This window comes from Eptatretus burgeri, chromosome 9 (genome assembly GCF_056783735.1).
Source record: "Eptatretus burgeri isolate ZD-2024b chromosome 9, Ebu_testis_v1, whole genome shotgun sequence".
Classification (NCBI taxonomy): Eukaryota; Metazoa; Chordata; class Myxini; order Myxiniformes; family Myxinidae; genus Eptatretus; species Eptatretus burgeri.
In genome coordinates this window covers 97498858-97516265 of record NC_140969.1, presented here as the reverse complement: position 1 = coordinate 97516265, position 17408 = coordinate 97498858, and the positions used below count along the sequence as shown (strand labels likewise).

Genomic DNA, 17408 nt, shown 5'->3' with positions numbered 1-17408 from the left:
ACTCTTTAGTGACCTGGTGACAGACTTAATGATAACTTAATATATGGCAATCTTTATTGTGCTGTAATTTCATGTATAACAAGTTCACTTGTGTGGTTGACGTTTAGACCTCCAGACATTGAATCTATACTGTAAGAGAGATGTTTGTCTGTCACCATTTTTTTCAGAAATGCACAAACGGATCTTCATCAAACATTCAGAGGTTCATTCGTGAGTGCTGTCGAGTGTTGTAGGCAAAATCTATTTTTTTGGGAAATTTTGTAAAAAAAAAAATATATATATATATTTTAATCGCTCATTCATGCCTAAGCTTTTCTAGTTATATGAAACGTAATATTAAATGATCCCTGACCTGATTCCTTAGTGGGTGTAGGGAAGTCTTTTAAACCCCCACAAAAAGTATTTGAAAAACTAAATTAACTTCTTGGAAATGCCAGCAGGATTAGAACAGCACCGGGCAATGCCTGGTACCCCTGCTAGTGTTAAATCATCTTGCCATGTCTTTTGATTACCACCTACAGTAATATAGTATCCTAGAGTGAATCGTGAAAGACCAAATACCACTTATTGCATAGATTTAATGCGCTCTATATCCTTCGTGATTAATTATATGATTTGTTTTCCAAAATTTACGATACGCACTGCTGTATCCCCTGTGGACCTTCCAGATTGAAATAAATGGTCGCGATTCAATTATTAGATACAAGTCGTAATAACGTGGCCAGGCAATACATTACATGTATTTAATTGCATGTTTTAGACATTGTTTATTGACTGACATTCTCATCATTATCACTCAGATTGGCTTGAAGTGACTTGTTAAGATTTTGGTTTGCTAGATGATGCAACTTGCTGATATTTTGGGCTTTTAAAAATACACAGGTCTTGACTCGTCGCCTTGATTGCAGAAAAGACTTGTCTGTTAGGGATGACATTGTAAAGCTTTTGGGTTATGTTGGCATGTGTTTCTCCTGATATGATGATGAGAAGGTGAAGGAGGTGAACAAGTGGAAAGAGGAGCTGCTTGAGCAGAAGCGGCGCATGATTGAGGAGAAGCAGCTGCGTGCCGAGTACAAGCGTGAGTTGCAGATCCAGGCCATCGTCAAGAAAGCACAGGAGGAGGATGCAAAGGTGTGGGCATAGTGTGGTTGCTCATGGTGCCTGTGGGATCTCTCGCATATGCTTTACGACGAGATTTGTTTTAATCATCAGCTTTGGTCTTGCATCCATTATCACCAGTCTAAAATCTACACAAAACCCTTTTTTTTTTAAACTTACATTTCCTTCGCTCGAACCTTTGGCACCTGTGTTGTATTCAGATTTATTTTTCTCCTTTCCTTCCTGTTCCTTACACTTCTTTTTTTTTTACCGTTTTCAGCTTTCTCTCCTCGATTCTTGAACTGCTTTTGTCGCATTCATAAGTCTCAATTATTGCCTTTGCAATTGCTGCTTGTTCCCAAGCTATTGCCATCGTCATTCTTCTTCTATAACCCCTGACCTCACGTTTTTAGTCTCCCCTCCCAGCAAAATTGTACACTTTGCTCTTTGACCTTGCCGCCCAATCTCGTTTTGCTTGCTGCTTTACCCTACTCCATGCGGACAGTAAGCAATGCCGGCGTCGCTGATCTGGACATGGCACTTAGGGCCGGCTCAGACATAAATGCGGGTTGAAGAGGTCCTTCATTTCCTACCAGCTACCCTTGTGCACCTGGAGTTCTGGAAAACCCACAGTATTTTAACCACCACCTCCTTCCACTTTGTCTTGTTCTCATGGACACTGTGGGAGGACTTGGAATGCATATTTCGGGAGATAATAATTCTCCAAGAGGCAATAGCTCATTTGACACCGTGAATGATTGATGGGGAGGCCGTTTAAAAAAAATTGCTTTCCTTTGTTATTTATAATTACTTATTTATGTTCCTTTGTAAATTGATAAGAATTCCTGCTTGACCTTCACTCAGATTATTGTCAGAAAAGAGAGGGAGGAATCAAGCGAGCAGGAGAGAGGTACATGAATATCTTAGCAGGGTTTGAGTGTGGAAGGTAAGAGTCATGAGGAAGAGAAATAAGAATAAAAGGGAAAGGAATGTGATGTAAAGAGCAAGAGCAAGGGTAAAGGTTGAGGAGGTGGGATTGGAGAGAAAACGGTGAAGAAGAAAGCACTCCATGTTCCATGCTGTTGCTGCGGGTGTGCCATCGGATGAGGTCAGGATGGAGGTGAACAGGTCATGTGAACCATACTGAGCCCCTTGAACCCCTTATCTCTACCTGAGCAACTTGTCCAATAGCCATCTCTGCCCCTGTACTTCCTTCCATTCAATTGCATGGCTCCATGACGCCATTGTATGTAGGTCCCCCTTGCACCGTCTGTCATAGGTCTGGTAAGTCATGGGATTGAGTTTACCAGGCCACTGTCGTCGGGCTTGTAGATCTGCTTTAGTGACCAGAACGGGATTTGTTGACCTTTAAATTTGGATCGACGTTTTTCCTGTTTTGTTTTGAGTTTTTGGTTTGTGATGCCGTTATCCCAGGTTTGAGTCCTATATACTGTGTTGATTTGTCCACTGCTACCTTTCTTTTACATTCATCAATCTAAAAGTAGAGCGATACCTCCCGCATCAGTCCCTGCATTTAGTTCCATGATTGTTCTGTCTTGTTAAAAACCAAAACCAAATTGTTCTTATTGGCTGACTGTCAACATTTATTGTTTTCCATATTGAAAGAGGTTTTCCATATTTATATAGGAAGTTGTTCCTTTTTATTCTGTTGTTCCACCTGAATTTTGAGCTTTGGTTCCAAATGCTTGGGAGCTCAGTGCCTCGCTGTTCTGGCACTCCACACAAAGGCCACCCGTCTCGCCTTACGAACCTCGCCTGCAAAGGCCACCCGCACATGCTCCAACGGTTTAGCAACCCGTAGGTCAGGTTGCTGTGTGCTTGACCAGTGGGCGTGTCCAGCCATGATGCCACGGCGTCGGCACAGCTTAGGGAATTCTTTGGGAAAATCCGAGTGCCTTTTGACCGAGGGCATGTGCATCTTCACTAGTTGGGAGGCGAGGACGTAAGCGGGTCAGGGAGGTGTGCTTCAGCATCGTCTTCCACCACTTCCTTGGAACAACAATCGATTAATTTTGTTCATCTCTTTATTTTTGTCTAAAACCATTTTTTATAACATTATGTCACTGCCAGTTGAATCTCACTTATCCAGGACTTGAGTGGCAGTCTCCAAGGTTTTAAAGTCGCGTGTTTAAAGTCGCCTCGTCGATTGGCTTTCGAACATGCAACTAGGACAATTGGTTAGCCTTATCAACAGTCTTGGCATAAATACACTGATCTATGGAGATAGACCCTTATTTGTGACCTTGATTGATGAGTTTCAAAGAGCATTTTTTTTTTTTTTTTGCTGGGTCGTTAAACAGAGTTTGAGGAATTTAACCACATGAGCTACAGATTCATTGGGAAGAGATAGGTTGTTGTTGTTTTTTGCAAAATTGTTTTGCTGTTCTGCAGGATTTATCAAATTTGAGAATTTATCACGTACTTTGCCGGCAGAACAAACTTGTAAACCTTGAATCCAGTGACTATGAGTAACGCCATCGAGCCGATGCCAGTTACCATTGGTAAATCGGTGACAGACGGGGAAATCCCTCGGCGTCTCGTGAGGAACGCGGTGACGAGCTCACATTTCAACTGCCTTTTGAACTCGTGGCTTCAGCTCTCTCTGGTGCCTCGTTCAGGCAATTTGTCTCTGTCCAAACACCAGGCATTCAGTGCTGCGGAACGGAGTTCTTTTGACAGTGATGTTGAAATGGGACAAATGTGTTCACGAACTGTTAACAACCTTTCACTGTTTTCTAATAAGCAAGTGTGGATAATTTATTCCACTTTTCTTTTTGAACTTGTCTGTGCATGATCCTTATTTTGTGTACATCCTGTTTTGGATTTTATTTATTTTTTTTACATTCTTATTATTGGTTTACAGGTCTAATCTTCGATTCCTTACTTGCTTGAGCTGTTGCAAAAAATTGTTATCCAAGCACGTTGCCAAGTATCAGATCCATGTGCTCCTATTGTCTGTCCTCCTCTGGATTGCTGGCAGGATTACGAAGCCTCAAGGAGTAAAACTAAACCGTTTTGTGATGGTCTTATTTTTGAACCAGGATCTTCACATCGTGTGGTGTTTTCATCACTGTCACTAGCTTGTTGCAAAAATCATATTTTGACTTGTGGGACACTCTTCATCTTAGATGTCGATACAATCACTGATCACGAGGCAAGTTACATTGTACATAAAAGGGCAACTTTAACTTTGTCTTCATTGAACATGCAAGTACATCCTGAGAGAAAACTTGTAAACTCTGCCAATATGACATGCATGTAAAACCATATAAAGCACAAGATAACAGATCTGCACTTCTTGCTAAAGACAGCCATACATGACACCATCATGTTTGTTTACTCGACCACTCGTGGTTAGGCCGAAGCTCAGAGTCTTTCTCTCACATCACAGGCAGGTCTGTGGTCTCTCTCTCTCTCTCTCTCTCTCTCTCTCTCTCTCTCTCTCTCTCTCTCTCTCTCTCTCTCTCTCTCTCTCTGTCTCTGTCTCTCTCTCTTTCTCTCTTTCTCTCTTTCTCTCTCTCTCTCTCTCTCTCTCTCTCTCTCTCTCTCTCTCTCTCTGTGTCTGTGTCTGTGTCTGTGTCTGTGTCTGTGTCTGTGTCTGTGTGTCCTCTGACTCTCTCTCTCTCTGTCCTCTGACTCTCCCGATCTATACCAGGATTTTATTTTATTTTGTATACAATGTCGAGGCTCATATGAGAGCCAACACGCAGAAAGTACAACAAGGGGAGCAGAAGATAAGAGGGGCGGGGATGCAGGTGTTCTTCCAGTATCCTGCTCCGGGTTAAACTTCCAAAATCCAGTCTGTCTGCATACCTCAACTCTTTAATTCCTCACTTCTTCCATCTACAGAGCCACCTTCCAGAGGCTGTTCTGTCTCACTTTTCGCTCCAGGGTTTCGAGCAAGCAGTATTCCGCCATCTTTTGCCATCCCCAATTCTGACCCATGATCTTTATTGCCCCCATTAACCTTTCCTAATCCATCCACCTCGCTTGCTAGTTTCAGTTTTTTCTCCCCTCCCCCATATCCTATTTTTCTGTTGATTCATTCACTTGATGTTTGTCCCACTGTCACTTCTACCTTGCTCTTCCATGAGCCTCATTCGTGCAAAGAAAGAAGAAAGAAGAAAAAATAAATAAATATAGAAACCGTTCCATTCCAACCAGCTTTTTGCACAACGCAGGTGAATCGAGCATGGCTGACTATGTGTGGGCACGATGTGGACTGACTTCTGCAGATGATGCTTTTGTTATGTCCACTTGAGCCTCGTATTAGAAAACTTCACCAGGGCATTATGGGTCAATCCCAGGCTCAAGGCATTTACTGTCTGAGATAGTAGATAATTGTAGTCCTGCATGGGCAGTATTTTTGGAGACAGAAAGCATCATTGTTTTGCCCCATTCTGACATTGCTTGTATGATGATGTGTTGCCAGTCAGGAGGATAGATTAAAAATCCTATTAGGTCAGCAAAGTGCATATCAGAAAAAACTTGTCTTTGTTTGGGAATTTAAAAAAATATATATATTTTTCACTGCCTAATTCATTGACGGAAGAAGATTGTCTTTGCAGCAATTGTTTGTTATTTTGTTCTGTTCGAAAAACCAACAATTATTACCTTCGCAAACTTTGTTGCGAAGGTTATGTTTGCTCGTGTTTCGATGTAGTAATATTGGTAGTGTGGCTTGTATGGATAGCTGTGGGCAGTAGTCATTGTTAATTAGGCGTAATAATGCATTGGTCTGGTGCATTGTTTGTTTTCCTGTGTAATTGTGTGAAATATGGGTAGTAACGTGAAGTTTAGCAAAACCAGCGTTCCGAGCGAACTTTATTTGGAATGTGGTCACTCTTTCTTGGCGTGTGCAGGTGAATGAGATAGCTTTCATCAACACACTGGAAGCACAGAACCGGCGACACGATGCGCTTTGTAAGCTCCGTGAGTACGAGGTTCGGCTTGATGAGCTTCAGGACGAACGGCAGCGGCGCCAAGGGGAGAAGCAGGCCCGTGATGAGGCCGTGCAGGTAACAAGCCGTGACACTTAACCGGCGATCTGTCTTTCCAAAAGTCTGGAACAACATTTTGCATTCAATACTTAAAAAGGGAGAAACCAAGGTGTTTGTAATACTTTGAGTAAAAAGTAAAGTTTGAAGTACTGTACAAAAATATTAAATGGAATGAGGCAAACACTAACATGCCAAGTGTAGTTCGGCCTATTATTATAATGTCCGTATTAGAAATGGAAATTGTCTTTTTGGACAATACAATCCATGACCGATGACTTATCCATGCCTCACGTTTGTTCGCAGATTGTGTACACCAAGCTTTATTCATCAAAGTTTGATTCTTGAACACTTCATATTTATTTTATCCCAAACGACTTTGTCATATAATATCAGACAAGTTTGGTCACCTGATCAAGATTGGGTCATTTAGACTTCAGTAAAACATCAAGAAGATTGTTATTTACAGTTGAAGCAAACATTGACTCTGGAGTGCAATATGGCAATAACGGGCCAAATGGCCCCATTGCCTTGTTTAACAAGTGCTCACACGATCCTGAACGACCTTACACTCTGTATAGTCCCATGGAGACTGTGGTCCCTTGTATCTTAGCACTTTGCTTGCAGAATAATAAATGTTTAAATCAATTGGTTACATTTCCGACAGAGTATTGACCTTCGAACTAGGAAACGCAAAGGTGCAAGCCAAGTTCTGCCCCTCTCCCCAAAGGAGGAGGGGGGGGCGTGGGGACCGACATGTGAGGCTCAATTGGCCAAAGCGTCATTATTTCATGTTTTTAATCAATTTGATTAAGAATTGAAAAACATCCTTTCGTGTGCAAAAGTAATGTGGTACCGGCAAATTTGGGGGAAATTGGCTCAGGGGTTTGAAAGTTAGAAGGAACAAACAAACACTCTAAAGTAAACAAGCCGGTAGGCAACATGGGTAGTCGCTATATAATTGCATACTAGTCATACAGTTTTTGACAGAGTTTGATTATAGTGCGCATCAATGCGCAGAAGCCGATTTTTGATTTTCGAAAAAAATATACATAAAAATATTTTTCGGATTTTTTTCAAAAAATTTCAAAGTCCCGTTGCTAGGCAACGGTGGCGTCCATAACAGGTGCTCAAAAGCATACAACTACATCCTGGTATGAACCTACCAGTCAAGTTTCATCAAAATCGGTTGACTCCTCTGGCCTCCAGAGCTGTCCATTACATACAAACAAACAGACAGACATACAGACAGACGGAAAACCTGAGACTAAGGGTAGTCTAGCGACCACCCAATATCTGGCAGGATGGCAGAGAGAAGATACACACACAAGCCTCTAAGTTGTCGAACTAGGTTCCAATCTTGACCTCGATATAAACTATCATCCAGGTGTTTCACAGGCAGGGTGATTCATCAATGCATGTGCCATTCCTACGATGGACATTGAACTGGCTGTCCCTTCTGCCAGCATTAGTTAGTGGATGTGAAAGACCCCACAGTGTTCTCTGTGAAGAGGAGGCGAGCTATCGCCAGCAACCTGAACAAATTTCAGGTACCTGCCCTAACTTCTTCTCGGAAGGCAATGGCAAATCACCTCGTATAACCCTTGCCAAGAAACTTCTTCAACAGCACTGGCGATCTGTCACAGAATATGGTACGCAGCATCAAAATGTATATGTATATGTATATATATATATATATATATATATATATATATATATATATATATATATATATATATATATATATATATATATATGTATGTGTATGTGTGTGTATATATATATATATATATATATATATATATATATATATATGTGTGTGTATATATATATATATATGTGTGTATATATATATATATATATGTATATATATATATATATATATATATATATATATATATATATATATATATATATATATATATATATATATATATATATATATATATATATATATATATATATATATATATATATATATATATATATATATATATATATATGTATATATTGTTACGTCTGAGGGGGGGTATGCATTCAAAGGGTAATTAGGATGTTTAATTAGGTATGCCATGCTGTTCGAGTGTACCAGGATCTCGATGTAATAAGTAGCAATTCAGTGATGATAAGTTGTCTCGTAAATGTCCATTTCTTTAAGGGGGAAATGATAATTGTCACGTAATTAGATAGGGACACGGGTTAGGGTAAGGGTGTCTGCGTAAACCCCTTTTAGTATTCCCTGGAGGCTTGCCGTGACGTCACAGGACAGTGCTGCGGATGGCTTCGCCCCGTGATCACGATTGGCGGAAGGCGACGGCGGAGGGCCAATAAACGGCTCGATTGGAAGTGACGAGGACTGGAGGATAAAAAGGCTCTGTTCGGGGAAAAGGGGAAGAGGAAGAAGATCGGGACAGAAAAACCGTTCTGGTGGAGGCTGTTGTGCTGGGAGCGTGCTTTTTGTTGTTGGGCTGATTCGATCCTGGTTTTCATCGTGTCTCGAGGCCCTGCTGTGCTTCGTGCCTCAGCTCGGTTGGCTCTGGGGTTCTGCTGGCTCTGAGTACGGGGTCGAACGGTGGGCGAACCTGCCTCCCTCTCCTGCTTGCAACTTGGCGCCAGAACTGGTTCCCTGGCGGCTGTGAGCGGACTTGGGCCGACACCAGGAGGTCGACAGTCGACGGTGTCTCCTGCCCCTGACGAGCGCACCGCCAGCTCGTCCGGCGCCAATCCAGGGACTGTTGCGTCCGCACCACGGGCCAGCCTGACCACCAGGACCAGCTACGTTGTGTGTGTGTGTGTGTGTGTGTGTGTGTGTGTGTGTGTGTGTGTGTGTGTGTGTGTGTGTGTGTGTGTGTGTGTGTGTGTGTGTGTGTGTGTGTGTGTGTGTGTGTGTGTGTGTGTGTGTGTACCTGGTGCCTTAGAGTGTTTGAGATTTGTATATTCATTGGAATTGTCTGTGTTTTCCCCACGCCCGAACCCACACCACCATCCCGTCGAATCGCCCTGGATCCCTCTTCTTGCCGAGTCTTGTTATTTCTGGTTAGAGAAATAAACGTTATCAACTCAGTGAAAAGCGACTCGTGCCACCTTCCTCGTCCCGTTTGCGGTAGATCGATTAGAACCGCCATCTTTGGGTTATAAATAAATAAACCGCCTCCATCGTTTCGGCTCATTCTACGTTAGCGGGACTGTTCAAGTCCCGTGGACGTCACATTGGTGTCAGGGTGTTGGATGTTCGAACCCCTCTAAATTATATACCAGGATTAAAATCTCGCCACGAATTGGAATATAAAATTACTACAGAAAAGCGCGGGGAAATTTTGGCGGGATTTTTCAAATTAATTTTAATTGGCGGCAAACGGGACTTCTGCACCATGGCGGATGTGCAGATGTTTGAGGAGGAAGGCCACGTGTCTGGCAGCGAGTCGGGGGAAGAAGGGAGAGACGGGGGTGGGATCGAAACCTCCCCCATTCCGAGCGCGGACCGTGCTTCATTGCCCGTAATGGAGCCGGCAGCGCCGGAAACCGGTGCGATGACGATCCAGACACTGTTGGAACGTTTAATAGCGGACATGACGGTACAAATGGCAAATCAATTCGTGACACAGAGGGCAGACATGACGGCACAAATGGAAAATCAATTCGTGACACAGAGGGCAGACATGACGGCACAAATGGCAGAAATGACAGATCAATTGGGGGTAATGGGGGAACAGTTGGGTGCACGGATTGATTTAATGAGGGATGAATTGGGGGAAAAGATGGAGAAAATGAAACCTGAGATGCAGGAGTGTGTGGATGTTCAATTGGGGGAAATACAAAGTAAATTCGAGGATAGATTGGAGGAAACAAAGGTAGAAATTACATTGGAGGGGGAAAATATACGGAAAAAATTGGTAGATAAAATTGATGCAACGAACATTCGGGTTGATAAAGTGGATGAAAGCCTGGAACGTCATCGTGCCTGTGTGGATGCTCGTATGCAGCTGCAAGTAGACGAGTGGGGAGAGCTGAGGAAGCAAGGGATGAATTTGGCGGAGGAGGTAAAAGAATTGGAGGCTCGTTTTGACGAACAAGATAAAATTATGAGCCAAGATGAAGTCTTGGATAAAGGCCTGGGAGAGCCGTCTTTTGTAAGTAGAGTGTCCGGGTTGGTTGAGGAGCAGCTACAAACTCGCGACGGAGCCTTGGAGGAGGTTGTGCGGGCCTTCTGGGGTTGAGTTTCCTTGTGGAACATGACTGCCAACTAGACCTGGGGCAGGGTCACATGTGGCTAGAGACTGAAAAGCTACGGTTGGAGGGACTGGGGGAAGTCGAGGAGGCGCAGGGGGCGCGACTGGAGATGTCGCGCACCGTGACCGTGGCTCCCAGGTCTGAGACCGTGGTGTTGGCCCGGATATCGGCAAGACCAATCACGTGGGCCAGCTCGGGATGGTAGAGCCGTGGAGCTCGGGGGAAACTGCAGGATTGATGGTGGGTCGTACACTCGTGGATACACATCAGCCCATGGTAGTGGTTCGGTTGCTCAACCTGTCTGACAGCCCTCACACAGTGAGGGGCGGAGCTGTTATAGCAAAGTGTAGCAGTGTAGTGGAGATCACCAGAGGGGACGGAACCACAGACTCGCCAGGTCAGCCGGAGTCGGGGCAAAATTTTGGAAAAACAAATTGGCCAGAGGGAGTTAGGGACATGGTAAACCGAGCAGAACAGGGGTTAACAGTGGACCAGGTAAGGTCATTGCACAATTTGGTTGGTGCTAATGTGGATGTATTCTCTCTCTCCCGAGGATTTTGGACGCACGAGTCAAGTCAGGCACCAAATTGACACTGGCGAGGCTCGACCTGTTCGACAGCCTGCACGACGTCTACCTCTTGCAAAGAGGGATGAGGCTGAAAAACAGGTGGAAAAGATGAAGGAGGCTGGAATTATTGAGCCCTCGGTAAGTCCTTGGGTGTCTCCCATTGTGTTGGTGAGAAAGAAGGACGGGACCATTCGGTTCTGTGTGGATTATCGCCAACTCAATCAAGTGACGCTCAAAGACTCGTAACCCCTGCCACGTATTGATGATACACTCGATGCCATTTCCGGCTCAAAATGGTTCACTACATTGGATTTGAAGAGTGGCTACTGGCAGGTGGAAATGGACCAACAAGGGAGAGAGAAAACAGCATTTACCACAGGGAAGGGCCTCTGGCAGTTTGTCGTCATGCCTTTTGGATTGTGCAATGCCCCCGCCACATTTGAACGTCTGATGGAACGCGTTTTGATTGGGCTGCCATGGCAAACATGCCTGATCTATTTAGACGACGTTCTTGTCCACGCTCCCACATTTCAGCAGGCTGCCAAAAATTTGGTGGAGGTTTTCAGGCGATTGAAGGGGGCCGGGTTAAAACTGAACCCTGGGAAATGCGAAATTTTTAGGAAAGAGGTCGTTTATCTGGGTCACGTGGTGAATGAGAGCGGTGTGGCCACAGACCCAATGAAGGCAGTGGCAGTAAAAGAGTGGCCCACCCCCAGAAATGCAAGAGACGTCAGAGGATTTTTGGGCCTCTGTTCTTACTACAGGAAATTTGTGGAAAATTTTGCAAGTATTGCAAGACCATTGCACCAATTGACAGAGAAGGGAGCTAAATTTGTGTGGTCAGAAAACTGCACCAAAGCATTCAATCACCTAAAACAACATCTGATAGAAGCCCCAGTTTTGGCGTATCCGGCCGAGACTGGCCAGTTCATCCTTGACACGGATGCTAGCCAGGGAGGATTGGGGGCGGTCCTGTCTCAAGTCCAACAAGGTGTCGAACGAGTGATTGCCTATTATAGTAGGGTTCTGTCAAAGCCCGAGCGAAATTATTGCGTCACTCGCAAAGAATTATTGGCCTTGCTGTCTGCAGTTGGACACTTTCATCCTTACCTGTACGGGAGGGAGCTATCTCCACAAAGTTTGCCACGAAGCGCCGGTAGTAGGAGCAAAGTCCCAAAAAGCCCCGTACCTGTTTGACAGTTGTAGGTACGGGCCACTCCTCTACCGCTGTAATTTTTCCTGGGTCGGTCTTCACCCCCTCGCGGCCTATCACGTGTCCGAGATAGGCCACCTCTGTTGCGAACAAAGTGCATTTCTCTGGGCTCAATTTCAGCCCTGCCTGCCTGAGATGCCCAAACACCTGGTCCAAATTGGCTATCTCCTGGGTGAATGTTTTAGCGTGTACCAGGACGTCATCCAGATACACCAGGCATGACTGCCACGGCATGCCGCCTAGTACACGCTCCATCAGTCTCTCAAAGGTGGCGGGGGCGTTACACAAACCGAACGGCATCACAGTGAACTGATACAGTCCCTTCCCTGTGGAAAATGCCGTTTTCTCCTTCCCCGTCTTATCCATCTCCACCTGCCAATACCCACTCTTGAGGTCCAAAGTTGAGAACCATTTAGAGCCTGCAACGGCGTCGAGGGTATCGTCAATTCTAGGCAGGGGATAGGAGTCTTTGAGTGTCATGTTGTTCAGCTGGCGATAGTCCACACAGAAACGCGTGGTCCCATCCTTCTTTTTAACCAGCACAACTGGTTTTTTTTTTTTTTTAACCAGCACAACCAGCACAACAAGTCCAAGGACTTCCCGAGGGCTTGATGACACCTGCATTGAGCATCTTTTCAACCTGTTCATCAGCCTCCTCTCTTTTGCTCCATGGGAGCCTTCGAGCAGGCTGACGGACAGGCCGGGCCCCATTGGTGTGGATCTGATGTTGCACCAGGCCCGTACGTCCAATATCCTCGGGTGACAAGGAGAAGATCCCGATGTGTCGGTCGACCAGCTTGTATAAGGCCTCCCACTGGGCATCCTCCAAATCTACACTACTCCGATTTACCATCTCACAAATGGGACCGGGCCAATTCCTAATCGAGTCTGGAGACTCCCTCTGGGGCCGGTCTGGCTCGACGTTATCGTCCCTCAGCTCTGCGACCTCTTTTACTGGGGTGCAATCTGCCACCTTCGTGCCCTTCCTGATAGTGCGTGGTTCCGTGCTAACATTTATCACCCGCACGGGTGCTATTGGCCCGTCGGTACTTACCAGGGTGCGGCCCACGACTAAGCCCGGGGTTGACGGCCCTGCCGGTAGTTCCGCCAGGCCGCAGGGGCCCTGCCACGTTGGGGGTGCTCGCCACCGGGCCGGGACCACCGCCTCGGCACCCGGGGGAATGACCACGGAGTCAGGAGCCTCCAGCTCCACCCTCTCATCCGTGCTCACGCGCCCTAACGGCAACTCCTCACCACCCAACTGCATGACCCCCTGGCCCAAGTCGATCTTACAACCACCGGCCGTCAGCACATCCAACCCTATTAGACATGGGTCGTACACCTCTGCCACCCAAACCTCTATCTTGGTTTTCACGGTGCCCAATTTAAACGACACGAAACCACGTCCTATGATAGGGGCCGTTGCCCCGGTAGCTAGCTGCAAACTATGGTTTTGCAGACGGTGGATCTCATCCCAACCGTCTACACTCGAATCAAGGACCACAGGGCTGATGATCGTGGAACTTGCTCCTGTGTCCACAACGGCGTCTACCCCTACGCCGGCAATCTTGCACCGAATTGTTAAGCTACCTTTGCCAATTTGGCCACAACTGATGACCTGTCGCAGTTCTGAGGGCTCTTCTCCGTCTGAGTCTGCCGAACACGGCCCTACATGTTCGGCACTTCTTAGTTTCCCGGGGACTGGTGGGGGGGTGATGGTTGGGCTTGGCTATCCCTATTGACCCGGGGCGGAGTTGGTGGTCTAGGGGGCCGTGGCTCTTCTCTTCGCGGGGGCATTTCCATGCGCGGGGCGTTGCACCTCCGCTGCAGGTGGTCCCCTGCGCCACAATTATAACACCTCTTCTGGTAAGGTGTTTGCCTCCAGTACGCCGAATTATACCCCCCTCCATTCCGAATTGGGGTACCCCCCGATGGCCCATCTCCCGCCCTTCCCGGGCCCGACCGCCTCTCCCCAGGTCTCCCGAACCGGCGGTCGAACATGCCCTGCACCATCCTTTCCATTCGCGCTTGGTCGCCCAGGGTTGCCCCGGCTCCCAGCGCACTGTCGTTCACGGGGTCCACCTGTCGGACTGCCACCGCGTGGCGCCCAGCCCCTCCCAATGGCGTTCTGGCTGCCTCCCAGCAGGCAGCAGTATCAGCCGCCTTCTGGAGGTTGTCCGGGCGCCATACGGTGAGCAATGCTCCGACATCGGTGCCCCCTATTGCTCGAAGGAAATGGTCCAGGGCAATCTCCTCCCGGTACTCCGGTGGCATGTTGGTGTGCGTGATCCCCACCAAGCGGCGAATGTCATGTGCCAATTCTCCCAGTGATTCCTGGGGACGTCGTTTGCGCCCGTTGAGCTGAGCTTTAACAAGCTCGCTCTGCTGGTCCATGCCAAATCGGTTTTTTAGGGCCGAATGGAGATCCTCCAGGGTCGCCCCCTCACTGGGTACCGTGGTCAGGACTTCCAAAGCCACGCCACGCAGGGCCGCTGTGAGTTGTGCCACACCCTGCACCTCGTTCCAGCCATTTCCTCTGGCAACACACTGGAACTGGGCCATGTATGCCCTCAAGTCCGTCTTGCCATCGTACGGGGGTAGCGGCACCCTTGGTCCTTTTGAGGTCTCCTCCCGTTCCCCAGGGACTCCGGGAGGAGTGTACCTCCCCAGTCCCAACGGTGCCTCACTCCCGCAGGGTCCGAGCCATTTGCCCGGGGGCTCCACCACCCTTGTCCGCGTCTGTCCGTGCCCCGCGTCGTCCCGCTTACTCTCCCAAGCCATTGGACTCGCACTCTGCACACCCCCCGGAACAGTCATTCTGGGTACCCCCATTAGGCCAAAAGACCCCGCGGCCTCTACCCTCCCCAAGCTTGGCATGCTCACCCCCGCATCGGGCAAGCCTCCTCCTCCGCCTTGTGACACCGGCCCCACCTGGGCACGATCCGCCTCGAGGGAGTATATCCTCTCCTCCTGTTCCCGAAGGAGGCCACCCTGCTTCTCACACCAGGCCTCCACCCTATCCGTCAGTCTCTTCTCCATTTCCTCCATTTTCCCCTTTATAACCCCATTTATTTCCTCCCCTATCGTTCCTAACGACAGTTCCCCGACTTTTTCTCTTATTTGCTCCACCTCCCCTTGTACCTGTGTCACCATCTTATTTGTCTTGGATATTTCCTCCCTCGTTGTCCTAAACTGCTCTTCTGTCTCGCCCCGGTTTTTTCCTATCTGCTCCCCCAGTTCCTCTGTCTTTTCTCCGGCCTTCCGCTCCATTTCATTAATTACCTCCTCATGTCTCTTTCTACATTCCTCCGCCACCTTCTTTAATCCTTTCTGTGTCTCCGCTTTTACCTCCTTTCGCAGGTTTTCAACTTTGTCTGTCATTTCCCGATGTCTTTTCTCACAGTCCTCCTTCACGGCTCCCAATCCCTCCTTTATTTTCCCTTGTTCTCTTTTTAATTCCTCTATCGCCGTCGTGTTCCTCCCTATTTCCTCCTTTATTTGGTCTTGTCCCTGTTTTACTTCTCCCAATCCTTTTCCTACTTTGTCTATTTTTCCCACCACCGTCTTTATTTCGTTTACCCTCTCTTGTTTACTTTCTTCCATTGCGACTCCCACTCCTTTTACTTTCTCTTTTAACCCGGTCACCTCCGCTCGTATCGTGTCGACTTCCTTTTTCATTTCGTTTTTTAGTTCTTCCAAGCTTCCTTTTAGGCTCATTCCCATGTTCTGCGTCTCACCCCGCAGCTCTTTCATTTCTTCCCTCATTTGCTTGTTCATTTGCTGTGTATTCGCATCCATCTTTTCGTTCATTCCTTTTATTTCGTTTTTCATTTCATTTGTATTTGTATCCATCTTTTGTGCATTCGCATCCATCTTTTCGTTCATTCCTTTTATTTCGTTTTTCACTTCGTTTGTCATTGCCGCCAGCATGGCGCATAGCTGGGCCATGTCGGGTGCGCTTGGGTGAGCCGTTTCGGCAAGGGTCGGGGGTTTTGGTGGAGAGGGGGAGGGGAGGTGTCATACACCGCGGCCGCTGCCGCACCTATTTCGGGCTCTGGGTTCAGTTGGGCGAGTTCGTTTTCCTGTACAATCAACATTTCCTGCACGGGGATTTCATCCTGAGCCATGGATTCTACACATTCTACATCCATTTCTAATACCCCCGGCTCCCGCTCGCCTTGAGACGCCATCTTGCTTCTCTTAAAGGGTTAATTTAGCTCGCTCGTAATTTGGAGGGAATCGGGGTCGCTCCTCTCACCCCTGGACCGATTCCCGTGAATTTAATTGGAGACAGGAGAGCCCGTTTTCCCGTTCTCCGATACCAGTGCCGCGAGGAGGGCGATGAGTTTATATCGCACGACCTGACACCAGTGTTGCGGATTCGCGCCCGCCGGCGTGCGAACGGCCACGTAACTCGAATCGCGGCACGTCGCCCACCGGACGGACAATCCAGTCGTGACCCTCTCGGACTAACGCCGGGAACCAGTCACGGGTGGACCTTTCGGTCTCACCACGATCGTGCCAATCGGCCCCCGCGTGGGATAGGGTTGCTCGCCAAATTCGACCTACCTAAGTACCCACACGGAGGGTAGACCGGGCGATCGCACCTCGCCGCAGGTCGACTTCGGACACGGGCCACTTTAAGCGACCCGTTCCGTACTATCGGGATAACCGAGCAGTGTTATTCGTCGGCCTCGACGGTTCGATTAATTATCGGGCGTTTTAGCCCACGACCAACCCTTTACGTGAAGCAAGATGGAGATTCAATGAAAGAAAAGACGAAGCGAAGCGGGAAAACAGTTCAACATAACTCACATTTATTTCGCGATGAACGGGAAGCACACATATACAATTACACCAAAAGCACATGTAAAAGGAGAAGAAACACAATATTACACAAAAAGCAAATATAAAAGAGAAACACAATGCAGAGCTATCCGACTACCGAGCACACGGCAACACTTATACAATTTTACTTCACAGACGGCGCCGACAACACATATTCCCAAAGCAAAAGAAAAGAGAACCACCCTCCAGGATGAGGGGGGTAGGCGGACCTGGGGCCGAGACCGTGTCGAGCCTACCCGTCTGATGATGAGACGCAGAGCGGCGGCGCCTCAACTCCGCGGGCCTCGCGGACAGTGTCTGGTAGGGGGTGGGAGAAGGGGGCCCCCCTTGTCGCACTATCTCAGCGCGGGGGGAAACAGGAGGGGGTTGTTGATGCTCGGGGGGGGGAGGATATCACCCTGTCTCGGGTCCCGCGACGAGCGTCTCCTCCTCG

At 47.6% G+C, this 17408-nt stretch overlaps 1 protein-coding gene across 12 annotated transcripts in view; it reads left to right on the top strand.

Annotated features, from left to right (window-relative positions):
- Nucleotides 1-17408, top strand: part of SCAPER (S-phase cyclin A associated protein in the ER) — a 631592-nt gene that overhangs the window by 226518 nt on the left and 387666 nt on the right. For all 12 annotated transcript variants that reach the window (XM_085896259.1, XM_085896255.1, XM_085896256.1 and 9 more), the window contains 2 exons: nucleotides 991-1131; nucleotides 5982-6137. In XM_085896259.1, coding sequence (XP_085752385.1) covers nucleotides 991-1131; nucleotides 5982-6137 — 297 coding nt within the window. The remainder of the gene's footprint in view (nucleotides 1-990; nucleotides 1132-5981; nucleotides 6138-17408) is intronic.